The sequence below is a fragment of the Cydia splendana genome, chromosome 16 (assembly GCF_910591565.1).
Source record: "Cydia splendana chromosome 16, ilCydSple1.2, whole genome shotgun sequence".
NCBI classification, from domain to species: Eukaryota; Metazoa; Arthropoda; class Insecta; order Lepidoptera; family Tortricidae; genus Cydia; species Cydia splendana.
The window spans coordinates 13,053,653-13,071,633 of record NC_085975.1 but is presented as its reverse complement, the minus strand read 5'-3'; the positions used below and the strand labels follow the sequence as shown (position 1 = coordinate 13,071,633).

General features: G+C 39.5%; 1 protein-coding gene and 4 non-coding genes across 5 annotated transcripts in view; 3 read left to right on the top strand and 2 right to left on the bottom strand.

Annotated features, from left to right (window-relative positions):
• LOC134798055 (dynein axonemal heavy chain 10) overlaps positions 1-17,981 on the top strand; it is a 133,980-nt gene that overhangs the window by 74,928 nt on the left and 41,071 nt on the right. The window contains exons 51-67 of the mRNA XM_063770382.1: positions 100-357; positions 1,241-1,400; positions 3,532-3,630; positions 4,396-4,519; positions 4,773-4,957; positions 6,578-6,670; positions 8,478-8,630; positions 9,398-9,553; positions 10,225-10,395; positions 10,759-10,947; positions 11,610-11,736; positions 13,918-14,027; positions 15,521-15,646; positions 16,193-16,370; positions 16,811-16,941; positions 17,436-17,578; positions 17,709-17,801. Of these exons, the coding sequence (XP_063626452.1) occupies positions 100-357; positions 1,241-1,400; positions 3,532-3,630; positions 4,396-4,519; positions 4,773-4,957; positions 6,578-6,670; positions 8,478-8,630; positions 9,398-9,553; positions 10,225-10,395; positions 10,759-10,947; positions 11,610-11,736; positions 13,918-14,027; positions 15,521-15,646; positions 16,193-16,370; positions 16,811-16,941; positions 17,436-17,578; positions 17,709-17,801 (2,496 nt within the window). The remainder of the gene's footprint in view (positions 1-99; positions 358-1,240; positions 1,401-3,531; positions 3,631-4,395; positions 4,520-4,772; positions 4,958-6,577; positions 6,671-8,477; positions 8,631-9,397; positions 9,554-10,224; positions 10,396-10,758; positions 10,948-11,609; positions 11,737-13,917; positions 14,028-15,520; positions 15,647-16,192; positions 16,371-16,810; positions 16,942-17,435; positions 17,579-17,708; positions 17,802-17,981) is intronic.
• Positions 421-539, bottom strand: LOC134798488 (5S ribosomal RNA). The gene has a single exon (XR_010145204.1). It is a non-coding gene; the product is annotated as a 5S ribosomal RNA (ribosomal RNA).
• Trnaa-agc (transfer RNA alanine (anticodon AGC)) lies at positions 3,736-3,808 on the bottom strand. The gene has a single exon. It is a non-coding gene; the product is annotated as a tRNA-Ala (tRNA).
• LOC134798487 (5S ribosomal RNA) lies at positions 4,602-4,720 on the top strand. Its single transcript, XR_010145203.1, has one exon. It is a non-coding gene; the product is annotated as a 5S ribosomal RNA (ribosomal RNA).
• LOC134798477 (5S ribosomal RNA) lies at positions 9,187-9,305 on the top strand. Its single transcript, XR_010145194.1, has one exon. It is a non-coding gene; the product is annotated as a 5S ribosomal RNA (ribosomal RNA).

Below are 17,981 nucleotides of genomic sequence, written 5' to 3'. Positions count from 1 at the left end.
CATTCGAGTGTCAAAATGTCAGCTTGGTAAAGGGTTAAAAAGCGCTTTCTGTACATTTTTGCTTTTTCTTTAGCTACCTACAAATGTTTTTTTTAATAGACCAGCAGAAGAAGGTGAGCGGCGCTACTCGCTCTTCGACGGCGACGTGGACGCCCTCTGGATCGAAAACATGAACTCTGTGATGGACGACAACAAGCTACTAACTCTGGCCAACGGCGAGCGAATACGGCTGGCTTCGTACTGCGCACTGCTTTTTGAAGTCGGCGACTTGAATTATGCCAGTCCCGCCACTGTGTCAAGGGCGGGGATGGTCTTCGTCGATCCTAAAAATCTTGGATATGAACCTTACTGGGAAAGGTACACACACACTCTTTAAATATTAAGAATACGAGTATTTTAAAAATAAGTAAAAATGCAAAAAGCCAACGACACGCGGTGTTCCCAGGCGGTCACCCATCCAAGTACTGACCGCGCCCGACGTTGCTTAACTTCGGTGATCGGACGAGAACCGGTGTATTCAACGTGGTATGGACGTTGGCGATAGCATTGACAAAATATATAGTCAAACGCTACACGTGTAGTTCTTTTTTGCATTACAGAATAAATAATGGTACTAGACATAACATTGCAGTATATTATTAATTGGAAACATTAATTCATTACTGGTTGCGTGATGAGACAAATGGATACGATGATAGAGTTAGACCAAGAAAAGCCTGCAACGCTTTTGATAGCACACGCAGTGCAAGTGTTATTTTAAACGTCAAACTTCTATCAAAGAGAATAGATAGTATAGAGGGGTACTGTCATAGTAAATTTTGTAGTCACAGTAAATTTACTGCCATCTATCGACACACGACTAAAACTCAAAATGAAAACGTATAAAATTATCAAAAAAATGTATAAGTATATTTATGGATAAATGATTTTATTATTTTTATATCATTTTGACCCATATTCATTCACTGATGATCTATGTGTTAAAATTGTTAAATATGAAACGGTGTCGTCACGCCATCTAGCCGAGCATAAGCCAAAGGTGTGTGCGACATCTATCCGAGAATGACTTTTTCTTGATTTCCGAGGCACGTATTTTTTCCTTAGACTTTATTCATCTTATACGAAGTTACATTCATATGTCTTTGCTTCTATGAAATTATGACACTTGCTATCAAAATCATTGCAGACTTTTCTTGGACTAGCAAGCTACTGATGTACATAAAGGTTTTTATTTCTTAAGATGGCTTCATGGCCGCAACAACGAAGACGAGCGAGAACAGCTAAAGGATCTCTTCGACCACTACGTGACCGGAGCCATCAACTACATAGTGTTTGGCCTGTTTGGGCTGCAGCAGCAAACGCCTCTCAAGACCATTGTGCCTCAAACTGGACTTAATCTGGTATATGTTGTTTAATTTAAAACCTTTTCAGAGCCTCAGAGGCCTTACTGCAAAAAACGAAATCTATATTTCTTTATCTGTCTATCATATCCTCTGTCCAACTCTGTCTATCATATCATATCCTCTACACTGAGACAAAAAACTAACAAAAACACACTTAGAATTACAAAAATAAAACTTAATCCGGGGACAAGGAGAGTCAACTAATAGGAACAAATTGACTTTTGCAATTTCCATTTAGTAGGAAATACAACTTCTATATTTGTAATTTGAAGTATGCTAGAGTAATTTCAGAAATTTGGTTTTGTTATTCCGAGAGGTGCTTTAGCAATATCGGAGGTGATGACGTCATGGGTGAAAACTAACCGTTTTGTAATTCTAAGCGTGCCTTAGTAATATCGGAGACGATGACGTCATAGGTTTTACTAAACTGTACTGCGATTCCAAGCTAGCTGTTGTTATTCTAGAGATAATGACGTCACAGGCAAAAACTAAACTGTTTGCAATTCCTCCGCCGGCTCCGCCCCTAGCAAACGGGCGCCGCGAGAGCATGTCGCGCGCGTGGTAGCTACCCGTCTCTATTTCTGTCTGTATGAATAAAAAAGCATTTGGTAGTATATCTCTGTACTAAAGAGGCACTATAAAAGCCTGTCGAGATATTCTACCCATTCCTTTCTTATTCATACAGTCAGAAAGAGACTAGTAGTTATTACGCGCGCAACATGCTCTCGCGGCGCACCTGTGCTAGGGAGGTTGGAATTGCAAAGTTTAGATTTACCTATGATGTCATTATCACTAGAATAACAACAGCTAGCTCGAAGTTGCAGAACAATATATTCCTGTAGACCCCAACTACACAGTAGGTCGCGGGTTAATATGTCCATGGCCCACAATATATCCTAAATTTATTATTTAACTTAAGTATGTTTTAAACAAAGAAGACACGCCCGCCCGACATCCGACACAATACTAACTCTAACCAAATGAACGTAGCAAGTAGTAAATTTTACTAAAATCACTAACATTCGTTTCGCTGTGTTGGTATTACAAAACTCGTTTAGTGATTGGTACAACAATGAACATAAACACAATAAGTCTATCTACTAAATACCAGTAAACTTTGTAATGTCGCTATAGTAACAACTGAATTGTTATTTTAAATGGGGTAATGTTATTCCCGCGAACTCGTTTTTTAGATATTACAAAACTATGTAAGTGAGACATTTACTAAAATCATAACTTGAAATCACAGATGCTTTTTTCCAAAAATCACAAACTTTACTAGTAAAAATCGGAGAATTTTAGTAGTAATAAAAATGGATTGTAACAAATACTGAACTTTGTTTAATGCTCCATTTACTAAAGTCTGTTTGCTGAAATTAGATTTAGTATTACTGAGCTGTTTGTAGAAATAAATAAATTTTACAGAAATAGTGAAACTTCCATGATTACTAATAAAACTTCATTTTTTCCCCCAGTACAGAACTGTTTATTAATTCCTGGTGATGATTTTTCTCTCAGTGTAGCCGCCCATACGTCAAACCTTGCCAAGCAAAATGAAATTTTATTTTGTCAACACAAAGTTCAAATTGGATGGAACAGGAGACCTTTTTATAGGTCTCTGGGCGGCTAGGGGTTAAACCTATGCAAGAGTGATAGAGAGGCAGATAACGAAATTTCAATTTTCTTTTTTGTGGCAGACCCTCTAGTGTAAGGACTGTGAGAATATTCTTTGATTAGGTTAAGTTATCATTGGGTTCTAAATATTTAAAAGTTTAGGTTTTTGTATATAATACAATTTGAGATTCGCACTTGAACAAAACTATTATACATTACATAAAACACTTTTTGGCATTCACGCCATCTACACTAGAAGTACATAATTAACAATCGTCAATTATTCTCTACTGAGGTAACTAGCAAACCTTTGTTGCAGTTCAACCAATAAGCGATAGATGGCGCTAATTTCAAATTGCGTGGTAACTGGCTAATTGCTGTTGTAGTTTAGCGTGTAAGAGATAGATGGCGCTCATGTCAAAAATTATGACATGTTGCTATGATATTTTGTGTACTTTAATAGTGTGATTATTAATCACTGATTAAATAATAATGAAATAATAATTACGTTTAGGTAGTGCAACTCTGTTACATGATAAGTGGCCTGCTGCCAAACAGAGAAAATGCTAATGAGCCAGTGGACAAAACTGTCGTCGAGTGCGTCTTTATGGTGGTATGTATTAATTTACTCTTTATAAAATATAAAGTACAAAGGTAAAATTTAATTAAATGTTTTATTAAATTTATCGAAAAATAAATGCAAAAAGAAAACTTTTACTGGAGGTGCGGGGTATCGATCCCCGTACCTCTCGCATGCTAAGCGAGCGCTCTACCATCTGAGCTACACCCCCGGATGAGTTGTGTGTTGAAATTTGTGCTCTAAACCACGAAGGTATATTTCGTTAAAATAAGTTCATTGCAGAATGGATTGGTAATCATGTAATCATGGTATACCTACTCCGCCTGGTACTCTCTTCCGACCACGTGACTGACACAAGCCTACGTCATCATGCGACAGCGCTATATAATAGTATGCAATAGCGCTATACAAAGTGGCAATGTTATTGTGTCGTAGGCTTGTGTCACTCTGGGAAGAGAAGACCATGTTCTATTAGACTATGATTGGTAATAAAGTACATCCAGGTACATGCACTTTAATGCCTTTATAATAGGGGTTTGTTGAGATTAGCACTCTCTCATTAAGTAAAATGTGAGAAGCAATCCACATTGGACAAACAAATTGGATAGGTGGAATACCACCCTTAAGAGTAGGGACAAAGAGACATTTATTAGGTATCAACCGCCAATTTTATTTTTACCCGATTGCGTCAGAAGGAGGGTCGGTAATATTAACTTGGAGACCTCACTCTTGTCCTATTAATGTTATGTCTAGAATATTGGAAATACAGTTCTGATTTTGACTTACGTCTATTTGCAGTCCCTGTACAATAGTTTGGGAGCCGCTATAATAGATGACGGGCGCTTTGACTTCGACGTGTATATCAAGAAAGCTTGTCCGATGATGCTTGTTGAAGATACTACCGAAAAGAAGGCCACTACTAGTAAGTTGTTATTGTTATTGTTACACTTGTTACTTAATAAAGTACTATGACGATAGTGAATACAAATTGCGACTCTAATGTCGCCAACGTCCATACCACGTTGAATACACCGGTTCTCGTCCGATCACCGAAGTTAAGCAACGTCGGGCGCGGTCAGTACTTGGATGGGTGACCGCCTGGGAACACCGCGTGTCGTTGGCTTTTTGCTTTTTATTTTAGTACCTTTTTTGAGCTATTTGATTTTGTTTTCTAGAACATTTCCCCATGGGTTTTCCAACATTGTACGATTACTGCCTGGAGCTGTCCACACTGACTTGGGAGGCGTGGGAGTGGCTAATACCGGAGTACGTCCACAACAGAGATATGAAGTTCTCGGGTATATTGGTCCCGACCGTCGATACTTTACGGATGACGTGGCTCATTAAAATTATGGAGAGTGTAAGTGGACTTTTGACTACTATTTTGTGCAATTAAATCCATTTTCGTAAGTGGGTACTTTTATTTAGGTATCTTTAGGTGATGTCCCGTTTTCTGTCTGTAATCGAATCTTGTAAGTTAAATTTGACCCACTTCCCGGTTTCGAATGAAGCTGAAAATTTTCATACATAAAGTGGACGCAATGCAATATTATGGTACCATCGAGCTAACTTGATGATGATGAGGAGGTGGCCATAGAAATCTCATACTAAAAATAAATGTGTTTTGGGTTTTTAGAATTGTCTCGCTGAGTATTAGTTGCATGTGGAAAGAAAAGTAAAATACTTATGTACACGATAAAAACTTGTAACGAAATAGTACATTACTACAGAGGCTGGGAAGTAAGGGGTTGCCGGCCGAATGCATATAGACGGCCGAACGTAGTGAGACCGGATAGTTATGAGGCCGACAACCCCTTTTCACGCCGAGGTATGTATAGTGCTTTTCTTAAACATGCAATGAAATAATAATAAAAATTGATGATGATGATTGTTTTATGTCCAAATGTGATAGGTTATTCAGTGCGTGGGGTTCATAAGGGGAACGAAAATTTTATTATTTTTGCGCTACGACGCACGGTTTAAGAGCATTATAAAGTATTTTTAGTTTTTTTTTGTTTTTTTTCGTTTTTTTTTATATTAATTAGGGGTTTCTTACAGAGAAACAAACATTTTATTATTTTTGCGCTACGACGCATGGTTTAGGAGATACAGCCCTATAAATTTTTTTTTCTGTTTTTTTTTCTTTTTTTTTCTTTTCTTGTTTTTTTAATGTTATCAAGGGGTTTCCTAAAGGGGGACGAAAATTTGATTATTTTTGCGCTACGACGTACGGTTTAGGAGATACAGCATTATAAAGTTTATTTTATTATTTTTTTCTTATTTTGTGTTTTTTTTTTAAATATTAATTAAGGGTTTCTTACAGAGGAACGAACATTTTATTATTTTTGCGCTGCGACGCACGGTTTAGGAGATACAGCCCTATAAAGATTTAAAAAAAGAAATCGTACCATAAACCATAAACTGCCTATAGTTTTTTTTTAAAAGCGGTGGGATAGTGTGTTATCACTTTAATGGCTGAATGCCACGATGGTGTGTCACACATATCTGTGAAATGGAAATTAAAAAAAAAAATACTTCCCGGCCTAGGCCTTAAATTTTGTATGAAATTCCTTTAAAGTTCTCTGGAGTTGCTCCGCCCTAAGCGTGATACTTCGAAGCCTGATATAACGCCCGGAGTGACGACATTTCATTGCATGTTTGAGAAAATGATTTTTTTGACAAAAACTACCGACTGTGTAAAAACAATATAGGGTAATTCGCCAGTAATTGGCCATCACGGGCCAATAACTGGCCATCCTAAACTAAAAATGAATTATATTCACCTATAAACAGAATTCATTTTAGTGTAAGGTTTCAATAACTGGCCACCCTTCAATAACTAGCCACCGTATACTAAAATGAATTCTGCTTATAGGAGAATCGAATTCATTTTTAGTTTAGGGTGGCCAGTTACTAACCGGTGGCCAGTTACTAAGTTTTGAATCGACTAAGTAAGTAATATGTTTGAATCCCTCATCAGGTGGAACGGCCCGTATTACTCGTCGGTGACACGGGAACTTCCAAAACTGCCATAATCAGCAATTACTTGAGAGGTCTGCCTCCTGAAAAATACGTAAGTACCTAATGTACCTATAGTTTTTTTTATTGGCCTACTTTGGTGTCCCACTGCTGGGCAAAGGTCTCCCCTCGTTTTCTCCACTCGACACTGTCATCGGCATTTTCCCACTATTTGGGGTAGAATGCGTCCAAGTCGTCCCGCCATCTACTTTTCGGTCTGCCTGAACCCCGGCCTGCACCGTCTATTGTGTTCCGTGGGTTCCACTCTCACTCAGTGACCATTTTGACCCACCTTTCTGGGTGCATGCGGCAGACGGGATCCTTTTAATTTACCGAAACTTTTTTGACCAAATTTCGTTTCCCAACCAAATTTTACCAACTGCACGTTTGTCAACTCAATCTTTCCCATATAAACATTTGACAAACATAAAATCCGACAATAGTACATTGTAGGAGAGGACAGAAAACCGCTAAAAGATGGACGAGTGCGTTTGAGGGCCGACACGTTAGTGGAGGCCCTCAAATAATACGAGTCCATCTTTAGCGTTTACGGCCGAGGCATTACATAGTGCTTTTCACGACTACTGCGAGGAAATAAGAAAACATTTGCATAACTATAAGTACTAGCCCGCGATTTCTCTGGTAGCAAATTAGTAGCCACTGCCTGTGCTGTCTCTTGAATTTCGGTAGGCGTCAGCGTAAGAATATCATTTTCTTCACTAGAAGAACTCATTTTTATAGCGAGCGTAGATATATATACGTGTTTCTTGTATTTTTTAGTCAAACACAATTTACACTATCCAATTCAATAAGTATTTTCAGATCCCGCCTTTTTTACTTTTTTTATCACTTTTAAGAGGCGTTTTTCTGTTATTTGATGCTTCAAACCGACTCTAAACTTAGAAGCGTTTTTGCTAAAAAAAAACACTAACAGCTACAAAAGTAAAAAGCGCCTTAAGCTCGAACTGAATGGATAATTGTTAAAAAAAATGAACTGAATGGTTTTACATATCTTTTTTTTAAACAAGAAATTGGTCCTATAAATAACCTAATTTTATTTATGAAGGAAAAAGTTGCGCCAAAAAAGACCTTTTATTGATTTTTATGTTTTAAATGATACTCATTGCTGTAGCGAACCGTCACCAATGACAGATGATGATAACAATGAAACATTGTAGTAGTGGTGGTTCAGGTGCTACAGCTATTGCCTACTTTCCAGCTTGGTTTTAGACCATCTATTGCCACATTTCCGAACAGTGGCGTGAATATTCCCAGGGATTGAATTAAATTTCATATCCAAGAGCAACCGCAAAGGGAACTAAAGCGTAAATAATCTTGGGAGGCATTCGTGGTAGCGTGGTAGCTAATATTTGGTTGATTTTCGGAAAAGGTCAACCGCCGAAGAATCGGTTAGGGTGGTATTCCACCTGTCCAATTTCTTTGTCCAATGTGTATTTTATCTCCCATGTTGCTTAATGAGAGAGTGAGACGCAATACACATTATACCAAGATATTGAACAGATGGAATATCACCCTTAGATACCAACAAATTAACCCTTTTCCAGGCCCCACCAATCTACAAGGTTTTTCCCAAAAATCCAAATACCTACTTATATTAAAATGAATCCAGCTTTGACGATTAATTTGAAGACAAGTCACATTTTCGGAAAGTCCAATCTAATTCTAACCTTAAATCGAATTACTAAGGTTGAAATTCTATTGACGCGTATGTGGTCGATAAATTGCACTATGTCTGGAAAAGGGTAAGGGCAAGAAATTACTGTGAAAATATTAAAACATTTTTTCAAGGAGAATGGGGCCATAACTTACACATGTCATTTATTTTATTCTTACACCCACAGCTGGTACAGCAGATGAACTTCTCCTCGCGAACCTCGTCCATGGACGTGCAGCGCAACTTGGAGTCGGTGGTGGAAAAACGAACTAAAGATGTGTTCGGCCCGCCGGTCGGGAAGAAGCTGCTCATATTTATAGACGACATGAATATGCCTATTGTAAGTTGTAGCTTGACACTTTTCTATGTACCGTCAGCCTTCGAGCAACACGGAAGGGAGTCGGCGTTCGCACTATTTTCCCTCTGTCGACGTACAAGGTCAACTGTGCATGCACACAACTAGCGCGGTTGTGTGAGTCATTCGTACACAATAAAGAGATCGAGGTGTGCAAGATTTGACTTTGACGTGTGTTATTTTCTGTCTATTTATGTCATCATTACAGATTGGATTTTGTATGTAATGAGTGAGAAGTGCGCCTGTGTGCAGGGTTCCCGCCGAAAAAATGGCAGAACGATTTGTACGGTAAGATATCGCTTGGGCTCCTCCCTTCCGGCGGGTCGGACGCCGGTGTTGCTCGAAGAAATTATATTAATTAGGACTACCTATCCTAATTAATATAATTAAATAGGTACTTACTTATTCCGGTTCAACATTTAACATACCAATATTTTTAAATTTTTGGTGATACCAATAATTTTAAAGTTTATATTTTTTATAAATGTTATCTTGTTAGGTATTAAATTGCTTAGTATTGTTCATTTTCAACTACGATCTTGCCAACGTCCATACCACGTTGAATACACCGGTTCTCGTCCGATCACCGAAGTTAAGCAACGTCGGGCGCAGTCAGTACTTGGATGGGTGACCGCCTGGGAACACCGCGTGTCGTTGGCTTTTTGCTTTTTTTCCATTTTTCTCGTATTTTCTTACTCTATAACATTTATTATAAAATTTCGGTGATCGTTAATGCCATCGTTTTGTATCAGGTGGACACATACGGCACTCAACAGCCCATTGCATTGTTAAAACTTATATTCGAGAGGAAAGGTTTTTACGACAGAGGCAAGGACCTGAACTGGAAGAACCTCAAGGACATAGGCTTCCTTGCTGCTATGGGTAAAGCTGGTGGTGGTAGGAACGACGTAAGTATACAAAATAAGCAAATTTTAGCAAATTGAATGATTAGACCACCTTATTAGAGCATTAACCGGAGCCGTCTTTAAGAGCTTACCCCTCTGCCGTAAACCTTGTACAATTGAGCATACTTTTCTTTGGACTGACGTTTATCTGATATGGCTATTTGTACGTTAATATGTATGCCCCTCCCCCGCAAAATCGGCAGACTGTTTTGTAATACAGAAAATGACAGACAAGGCGTATCCAGTTACTAAAAGCTCTGTGGCTACCGGCATAATTATAACCAGACTCCATACAAAACTTTATTGAAGTTTAGATAGGTATTTTAATTTTACGTTTTCAGCGGCACACGTAAGGTACTTAGATCTAAAAAATCTCCCGTAACTTGTTAATTGCTTACACAGACACAACGAAATCAGATTCGGAAAATATGTAGTAAAATGTTTTTCTGGCTGAAAATTAGCAGCTATATGTAGTATATGTATGATGTTGATGTAAGTAGGTATATGTGATAGGGGCACGATGATTATGTTGTTGGTGCCTGGGTGTCAGGTGCTAACGTTAACGTTTTATTATGTACGAAAATTTTAACCTACCTACTAGTAGTAGTTTTATATTCTACAATTTCTACATTACTATGTCGGTCAAAATCCAAAGGTTTTTCGGTGGCTTTCAGGTGGATCCTCGCTTCATCTCTATGTTCTCGGTATACAATCTACAATTCCCTGCAGAAACCACCCTCAGCCATATTTACACCAGCATCATTGCGGGGCATTTCGAAATCTTCCCGGAGGAGATACAGGAAATCGCAGACAAACTTGTTCAAATGACGTTGGACCTCTATAAGGTACATTCCATTGGTTCCCAAGCCTCGAGTTAGGAGCCAAAAAAGAAGCTCTTAATAATATTAAAATAACGAGAAAAATTAAACGAAGGGGCATAGCTGTGGTCAATTTACATCAAAATTGTTTCAAAATATTTTCTATTATATTCATATCCAAAGGGGAATAATTGGAACTACGATTTAATGGAGAACGGTCGTCCACTTTTCCCTTATGAAACGCTTCACGACATTCAATCTTTACAAAAGGTTATATTGACGAACGCTTGAGGAAGGCTCGCCGTATTTCGCCACATAAGGACGAACTTCTCGAGTTACTAAATCTGAAAACACGTCTACCGAACTATATTCTTTATTAACCGATTACAGATAATAATAGTAGAGCTCCCACCGACCCCCGCCAAGTTCCATTACATCTTCAATCTGCGTGACCTGTCCCGCGTCGCAGCCGGCCTCCTGCTCACACACCCCAACTACTTCAGCGAGAAACGGGCCATGGTGCGGTGTTGGCGTAATGAGTTCACACGAGTCATCTGTGATCGACTCATCAACACGCAGGTAAGGGTACATTCAGAACTCGCTACATCATCAATTCATCAGTATTTAGCGACCGGTGGGGTAGTGTTAAAATTTCTCGTATTGCTAAAACGGTAGGATTTCAACTGGGTCATTTGTCTCCAGAGAAGGCGATTCCAGAGCTGAGATCTTAGAGTAGAATGTCACAGACCAGGTGCCTTACCGTGTTGTCCTTATAGCGATTCTATTTTCGCTAAAGGACGGAGCTATATAAGTTATAGTATAGCTCCGTCCTTTAGCGATTCAATTTAGGTCCTAAACAGAATCGCAAAAAAGACATCATGTTAAGGCCCCTGGGTCTGCAAAGAATGAGAGTAGTAAATATTCGGGGCTCGAATACTTTTTGAGTTCATGTAACAGGGGACCATACCCTCGCATACCCTATTTAAGTTCCACTACATCTTCAGCCTGACACGACTTGTCCGTATTGTAGCAGATCTTATAGTAACTACTTCATATCTTCCTCTTTTATTAAACCTTATACTGACAAGGTACTAAATTGGGCGGATGACATTCGGAAAATCGCGGGGCACTTTTGGATGAGACTAGCCCAGGACCGGGATAAGTGGCGTACACAGTGGGCGACTGAAGGCTAGAATGAAGATGATGAAGATGATTGATGGTGCTAAATTTTAAACCAACAGGATAATGAGCTGATGCGGGGCCACATGAGGGAGCACATCGTAAAGTACTTCCCTGAGGAAGAGCCCGTGGTGCTGGAAGAGATTGTCCTTCATGAGGAGGAAGTAAAGGAAGAGCAGGAATTGGATGGTAAGACACTCGGACCTCGACTTTGCGCTTGCAATTTTATAATCTATTCTTTATAGATTTTAAAAGAATCTAGGTAAGAGAAAATACACGACTCAGTGGCTCAGTCACAAACCCTCTCATCAAATGTCTGAGTCATGCGTTTTTTTGTGTAGGAATATTATATTATTTTAAGAATATCAATTCTTAATGAATAAGAATTCAATATAGAATAATAGGCTAAGGAATACGTTTAGTTAAACTAACTAGTATTAATTATACCTTTATAATCTTTATATGTATCGTCTTACTCGACTGTCACTTTCGACCTTCGATGTCGGCAGGATTAAGAACAATGTAGTGTGAACGATACCTAATAACCAGGGGCGTATTTACCATAGGGCCAAGGGGGCCATGGCCCGGGGCGGCAGGCCGCAGGGGGGCGGCGAAGCCACCCCCTTGCGGCTTTTTCTGGGCGCCTTTTATAATCAAACTTAGCTATTTTTTTATTATATTTTAATTAACATTTAAATTAATAAACAAACGAACGCTTCAAACCCCACCATTGCTAAAAATATCTACCAACAAGTACCTAAATTAATTTAGCATTTTCGTTCAAGAAGTATTAGTACGGCGCAGTGCCGGATTTACCACTAGGCTGAGTAGGCTGAAGCCTATGGCGGCAGATTTTAGGGGGCGGCAAATTTGGGTCAAAAAAATATTTTATTAGCTGTTCAGATAGGGTCGACCAGAATTTTGTCGCTCCCCTATTTATTTGTAAAAATAACAAGCCTTGTCGATTTTGCCGCCCTCTGTCATGTCAAGACCCTTTATATTGAGACAGACAGACGGCCGGACGGACAACAAAGTGATCTTATATGGGTTCCGTTTTTTTCCTTTTGAAGTACGGAACCCTAAAAATTTACCTACTATTTTCTCGAAAAAATTTCGCGCTCGCTACGCTCGCGTTTTCACTTACGTACCTAACATTATTTGTGACCCATCTGACTATATACATACGGGCGGTTCTTGTGTCTTCGTGGTATTGAATCTCACTAAATTGTTCCGATCCCATGCCGAAACTCAGTACAGATAGAGTGCTCTCGATATCAGATACAAATACAATACTTTTCATGACTTTCCAGCACCACAGAATGAGGGATAATGGTACGGCCTGTGTAATACGCATCCCTACTACTGTCGTCTGCATAGCAATGATTATCATTGATATGCAGCAATGACAGCACAGAACCTAGTGCAACGCCAGCGGTAATGTCCACACTATCGGAGCAGCTTCCGTCTACTATACGGCTCATGTGCGTCTACCGGAAAAAAAGCTAGCGATCCATTTGTATAACATAGTCCCTCGAGCAGACTCGATGCCAGACCCGACCGAACTCCTTAGCTATATCCAGCCTGACTGCCATGTCTCACCTTGATTCTCAATGGCCAAAACTCAGCAGTACCCACCGGTCACCGATCAGATCAGTACGGTTACCATCAGTTTGTCACTGGCATAAACGCCGTCGAGAACGTAATTTACTTTCTATACATCTCGCTCGCACTCGCATATTAGTGCAAACGGGATGTATAGAAAGTAAATTACGTTCTCGACGGCGTTTATGTCAGTGACAAACTGATGGTAACCGTACAGGCAAATATAACGAGGTCGCATCGTCATTGAGTGACAAAAACGGCCCATATAAATCTGTATCTAGAATAGTGACATTAGTGACGTCACCTTTCTGCACTCAAAAGAATAAAAAAATATCTACGTTCCACTATCAGCGAAGAGCGCCTGAATAGCTTAGCTCTTCTTAATATAGAAGCTGAGCTGACAAACGTTTTAAATTACGACAGCGTTATTGATGATTTTGTCAACCAATGTGTACATAGGAAAAGAAATGTAAATGCCTATGTGAGTAAATGGTAAATGTTTAGTTTTTTTTTATTTCACACCCCAAAGGTACTTGTTGCAGGTTTTTTTTTTCTTAAATAAAATACTTTATCGTCACTGATGAAGGGGGGCGGCAAATCAAAATGGCCCGGGGCGCCAAATTTGTAAATACGCCTCTGCTAATAACGGGATTCACCTAAACAAATCCTTAGGTATAAAACCAATATTATGTTTTTATTGGCTGATAGATATAATTGAATGTGTTTGGTTCAACTTGCTTATAAGATAATGTTTTAATGGTTCTGTAGAGTTTGGTGACCCTATAGTCAAGGAGAAAAAACCGGAAGAGCCCGTCGCAGCAGCCGCGGAAGAAGCCGTAGAAGAAGAAGCTGAGGAGGAGGAGGAAATACAGTTGACGGTACCTGACACTGTTAACTGACAGTTCGTAAACCTTATTACAAAGGGCATAAGGTCCACTGTAGTACGGGAAGTAGTGTCATAAGGTGCACATTTTGGTATCCGATACAATCACTTAGCACAGATGTAATATACGTAAAGCTAAGCTAATTGAGCCCGGTAGACATCCGCCACCCCCTGGCAGGTAGGCAGGGGGGCAGTCAAATTAATTTGTAATGGATTCAAACTTTCAACTCCTTTTTAACCCCGTTAGAGGATGAATTTTTAAAAACGTTGAAATTACTTCTCTTGTATTCTAATAATATATGCATATACAAAGTTTCAAGCCAGACTCGTAAAAAAATTTGATCTCCATATAAATTTTCAACCCCTATTTCGCCACCTTAGGGGACGAATTTTCTAAAACGCTGAAATTAGTTTTCTTGTATTTCAATAATATATGTTTTAACGAAGTTTGAAATTCCTAGCTTAAAATAAAACATGAACCCCATACAAAGTTTCATCCCCTTTTTAACCCCCTTAGGGACTGAATTTTTAAAAATCGCTTCTTATCTCTTGTAAACATTATAAATGTAACCTGGTGTGTACATTTCAACTTTCTAGCATTTGTAGTTTCGGCTGATAATAGTAATAGTTGAATAAAAAAAATAGCAAACCGATTTTGATTTGAGCGTCAATTTTTTTATTTTTTTCTATTAAACTCCTCCTATTGAATTCCTCATGCCCTATTTATCTGGAAATGATACCAAACTCTAGGTGGTAGGTAAATAGAAACCGATATGATATGTGTAACTTTGGATGCCCCCCTGCCTACTCACCAGGGGGTGGCGGATGGCTACCGGGCTGGATTGGCTTAGCTTTACGTATACTACATCTGTGCCAAGTGAATTCATCCGATACCAAAATTTGCACGTCCCATACATTGGGTGACACTACTTCCGTCACTACTGATAGACATTTAAGAGTGTCGCCATCGACACATGTGAAAGTTGCAGTGTCATGAAGTTGGAAAATTTTTAAGTAATTTGTAATAGGAAAAAAATACAGGAGTTAAAGATAGGAAAGATAAATTTCCAACAGAACCCTTTATAGGGTTCCGTACCCAAAGGGTAAAAATGCGACCCTATTACTAAGACTCCACTGTCCGTCTGTCTGTCTGTCCGTCTGTCCGTCTGTCTGTCTGTCTGTCACCTGGCTGTATCTCATGAACCGTGATAGTTGAAATTTTTATTTCTGTTGCCGCTATACCTACATATACTAAAACGTAACTCTCGGTGGGCGAGTCCGATTCGCACTTGTTTAAATATTTACACGCCGCCCGCCTGGTATACGCCTGGTATGGTTATATAATGGCTTTAATGATGAAATCTAGAATGTATGTACGCAGAAGACTGATGAAAGAATAAAAAACGAACCACCGATTTTCCAGGGGTTTATTGGGTACCCCTGGAGAATCGTAGTGGAGTTATGCATTCAATTGTTTTACCATTTCAGTTGGAAGAGTATGTGGAACGGGACCCCTTGCTGTTCGGAGATTACAGGAATGCTCTAGATGAAGAGGAGATCCGGTACTATGAGGATCTGCTTGACTACGAGGCTGTTTACTTTTTGTTCCAAGAGGTAAAGTTAATCGTTTATCTTTACGAGTAGGATTTCTATTTTCTATCTTTTTTTATCGGTTTATGGTTTCTTCTGATATCTCGAGTAACTATTATATGGTCAAAAACAGTGGGTTTAAATCAAACTTTTTTGCACCGAAAAACGTGATGTAAGCCTTGTGCCGCCCACCATACAAAATTATAGCCAAGGAAGTTACAATCTTGTTGTATTTCCAATTAGGTTGAATTTCATTTGTTTGAAAATTTTACGAGACAAATGAAATGCTACCAACTTTGTTTTCCATTTTCTTTCTTTCTTTCTTCCATCGGATCTGAGTGTACATCCTAATGTACATTGGGCGGTACTAGGAGCAAAAAAACGTCCTCGAAAGAAATACTAAAAAATGACTGAAAACTCGGTCAGGATCCTTATAATCCACAGACAAGAAGTTAATATTCTTAAAACCCTTAAGTACTTATTTGTATGAGGGAAAGAACCCTTACTAATTATTTATTCGTATGAATGTGTACTAGATCACTTACAGTTAGCCATTTTAACTTTTGACAGATCCTGGATGAATTCAACGAGCGCATCGGCAAGATGTCTGTCGTGTTGTTCGAAGATTGTCTAGAACATTTGACGCGGACGCATCGAATCCTGCGCATGGACAGAGGCAACGCTATGATCATCGGCGTAGGTGGATCGGGCAAGAAGAGTATTGCTCGGCTGGCTGCTTTTGCTGCAGGTACGTAAGTAGGTTCCGTACGGGTCAAACGAAGGAAAATGATGCAGGACCGAAGTGGCTTCCATGTATGTTCAGCAAATGCTAATGAATTTCGGAAAAATCATCCGGTTTTGGTCAAATCTACAAGTATACAAAATATAATCTAGCTTGGTTCAGCAAGAAAAAAATCGATGCTTATTTCGAAATTATCATTTTCTCTTCTCATCAAATCCTCTATCATTTTCCTTCGTTGGATATATGTACTGAAAGCAACACCGTGTATTTTATTAACCCTTTACCAGGCTAAGGGATATATATTTGCCACATACGGCACTTCGAACATGTGTTCTATTTTCGATCAGTAAGACTCGATTGTCATTTTTGAACTGTCAGCCTGGCAAAGGGTTAACTAATCGGCTATTCTGGCACAATCCAGACATCAACGTGAACACTGTTGTCAGGTTGTGATACGTTCGAGATCACGATCACACGCAACTACAACGAGAACACGTTCAAGGACGACATGAAGCGGCTGTACAACCAGCTCGGAGTGGATAACAAGAAGACTGTATTCCTGTTCATGGCAGCTCAGGTAATTAGCCTGGGATGGTGTGGATATCTCTGGCTTATACACTTCCTTTCTTTAAGGAGGAGTCCTTAAGTCGGTTCCGTACGCCTCGGCCATGAAACGCACGCTATGCGCATGCACGCTCGACACTGACGCCGAACGCCATACATTTCTTCCAACCAATGTGTCAACGTCGCCTGCGTTCCATGGCTCTTGCATTACTGCTGGGAACTGGGGTCGTACCTATCTACGAGTATGTTTGCCGTCTTGATGAACAGCCTGTGACTTCGGCTTATAGCACCGTATACCGTATAGTACAGTCGTATTCTGCAAGCGCTTGAAGCTTGCAGAGAGGCATGTGTCTAGCTAAAGCTCGTTCGGTATTGAGAGGTTCAAGTAACGTACAGACCAACCACGTAATCAGGAACATTATTCACCAGCGTCTCATCTAGAACGTGTCGACCCTTACAATATCACTATTAGAATACATTTTAGAAAAAAATATATTTCACAATCAGATCCTGGAGGAGGGTTTCCTGGAGTTCATCAACAACATTCTGATGATCGGCATGATACCGGCGCTCTTTGGTGATGATGAAAAGGATGCCATCATCAACTCTGTGCGAAACGCGAGCGCGGAAGCTGGATACGGGGTTGCCAAGTAAGTTTATAAGTTATAACAATCTCTTATAAGATATATAGATAATTGCAAACCACAACGGTCAATCGGATTGCCTGATACTACCTACTAGAATAGAGCCTTTGTTCATCTTATATAAATTTCTTTACAGAGACGCCGTCTGGGCATTTTTCTGTGACAGATGCGCTGATAACCTCCACGTAGTTCTATCCATGTCACCAAGTGGTGACATCCTCCGTAACAGGTAAAAATCAACCTTCTTCTTCGTGTTAGGGGCTATATAAGGCTCCAAAGCCTGTGTATTACTGCGACCATCCCTGATCTATTGTGATATTTGTGATCGCCACCTAACTACAACTCTCGATCCAAACCTGCAACTTCAAACAGCTGCAGGATCTTTTTGATCTCGAGAGACTTCGGGCGC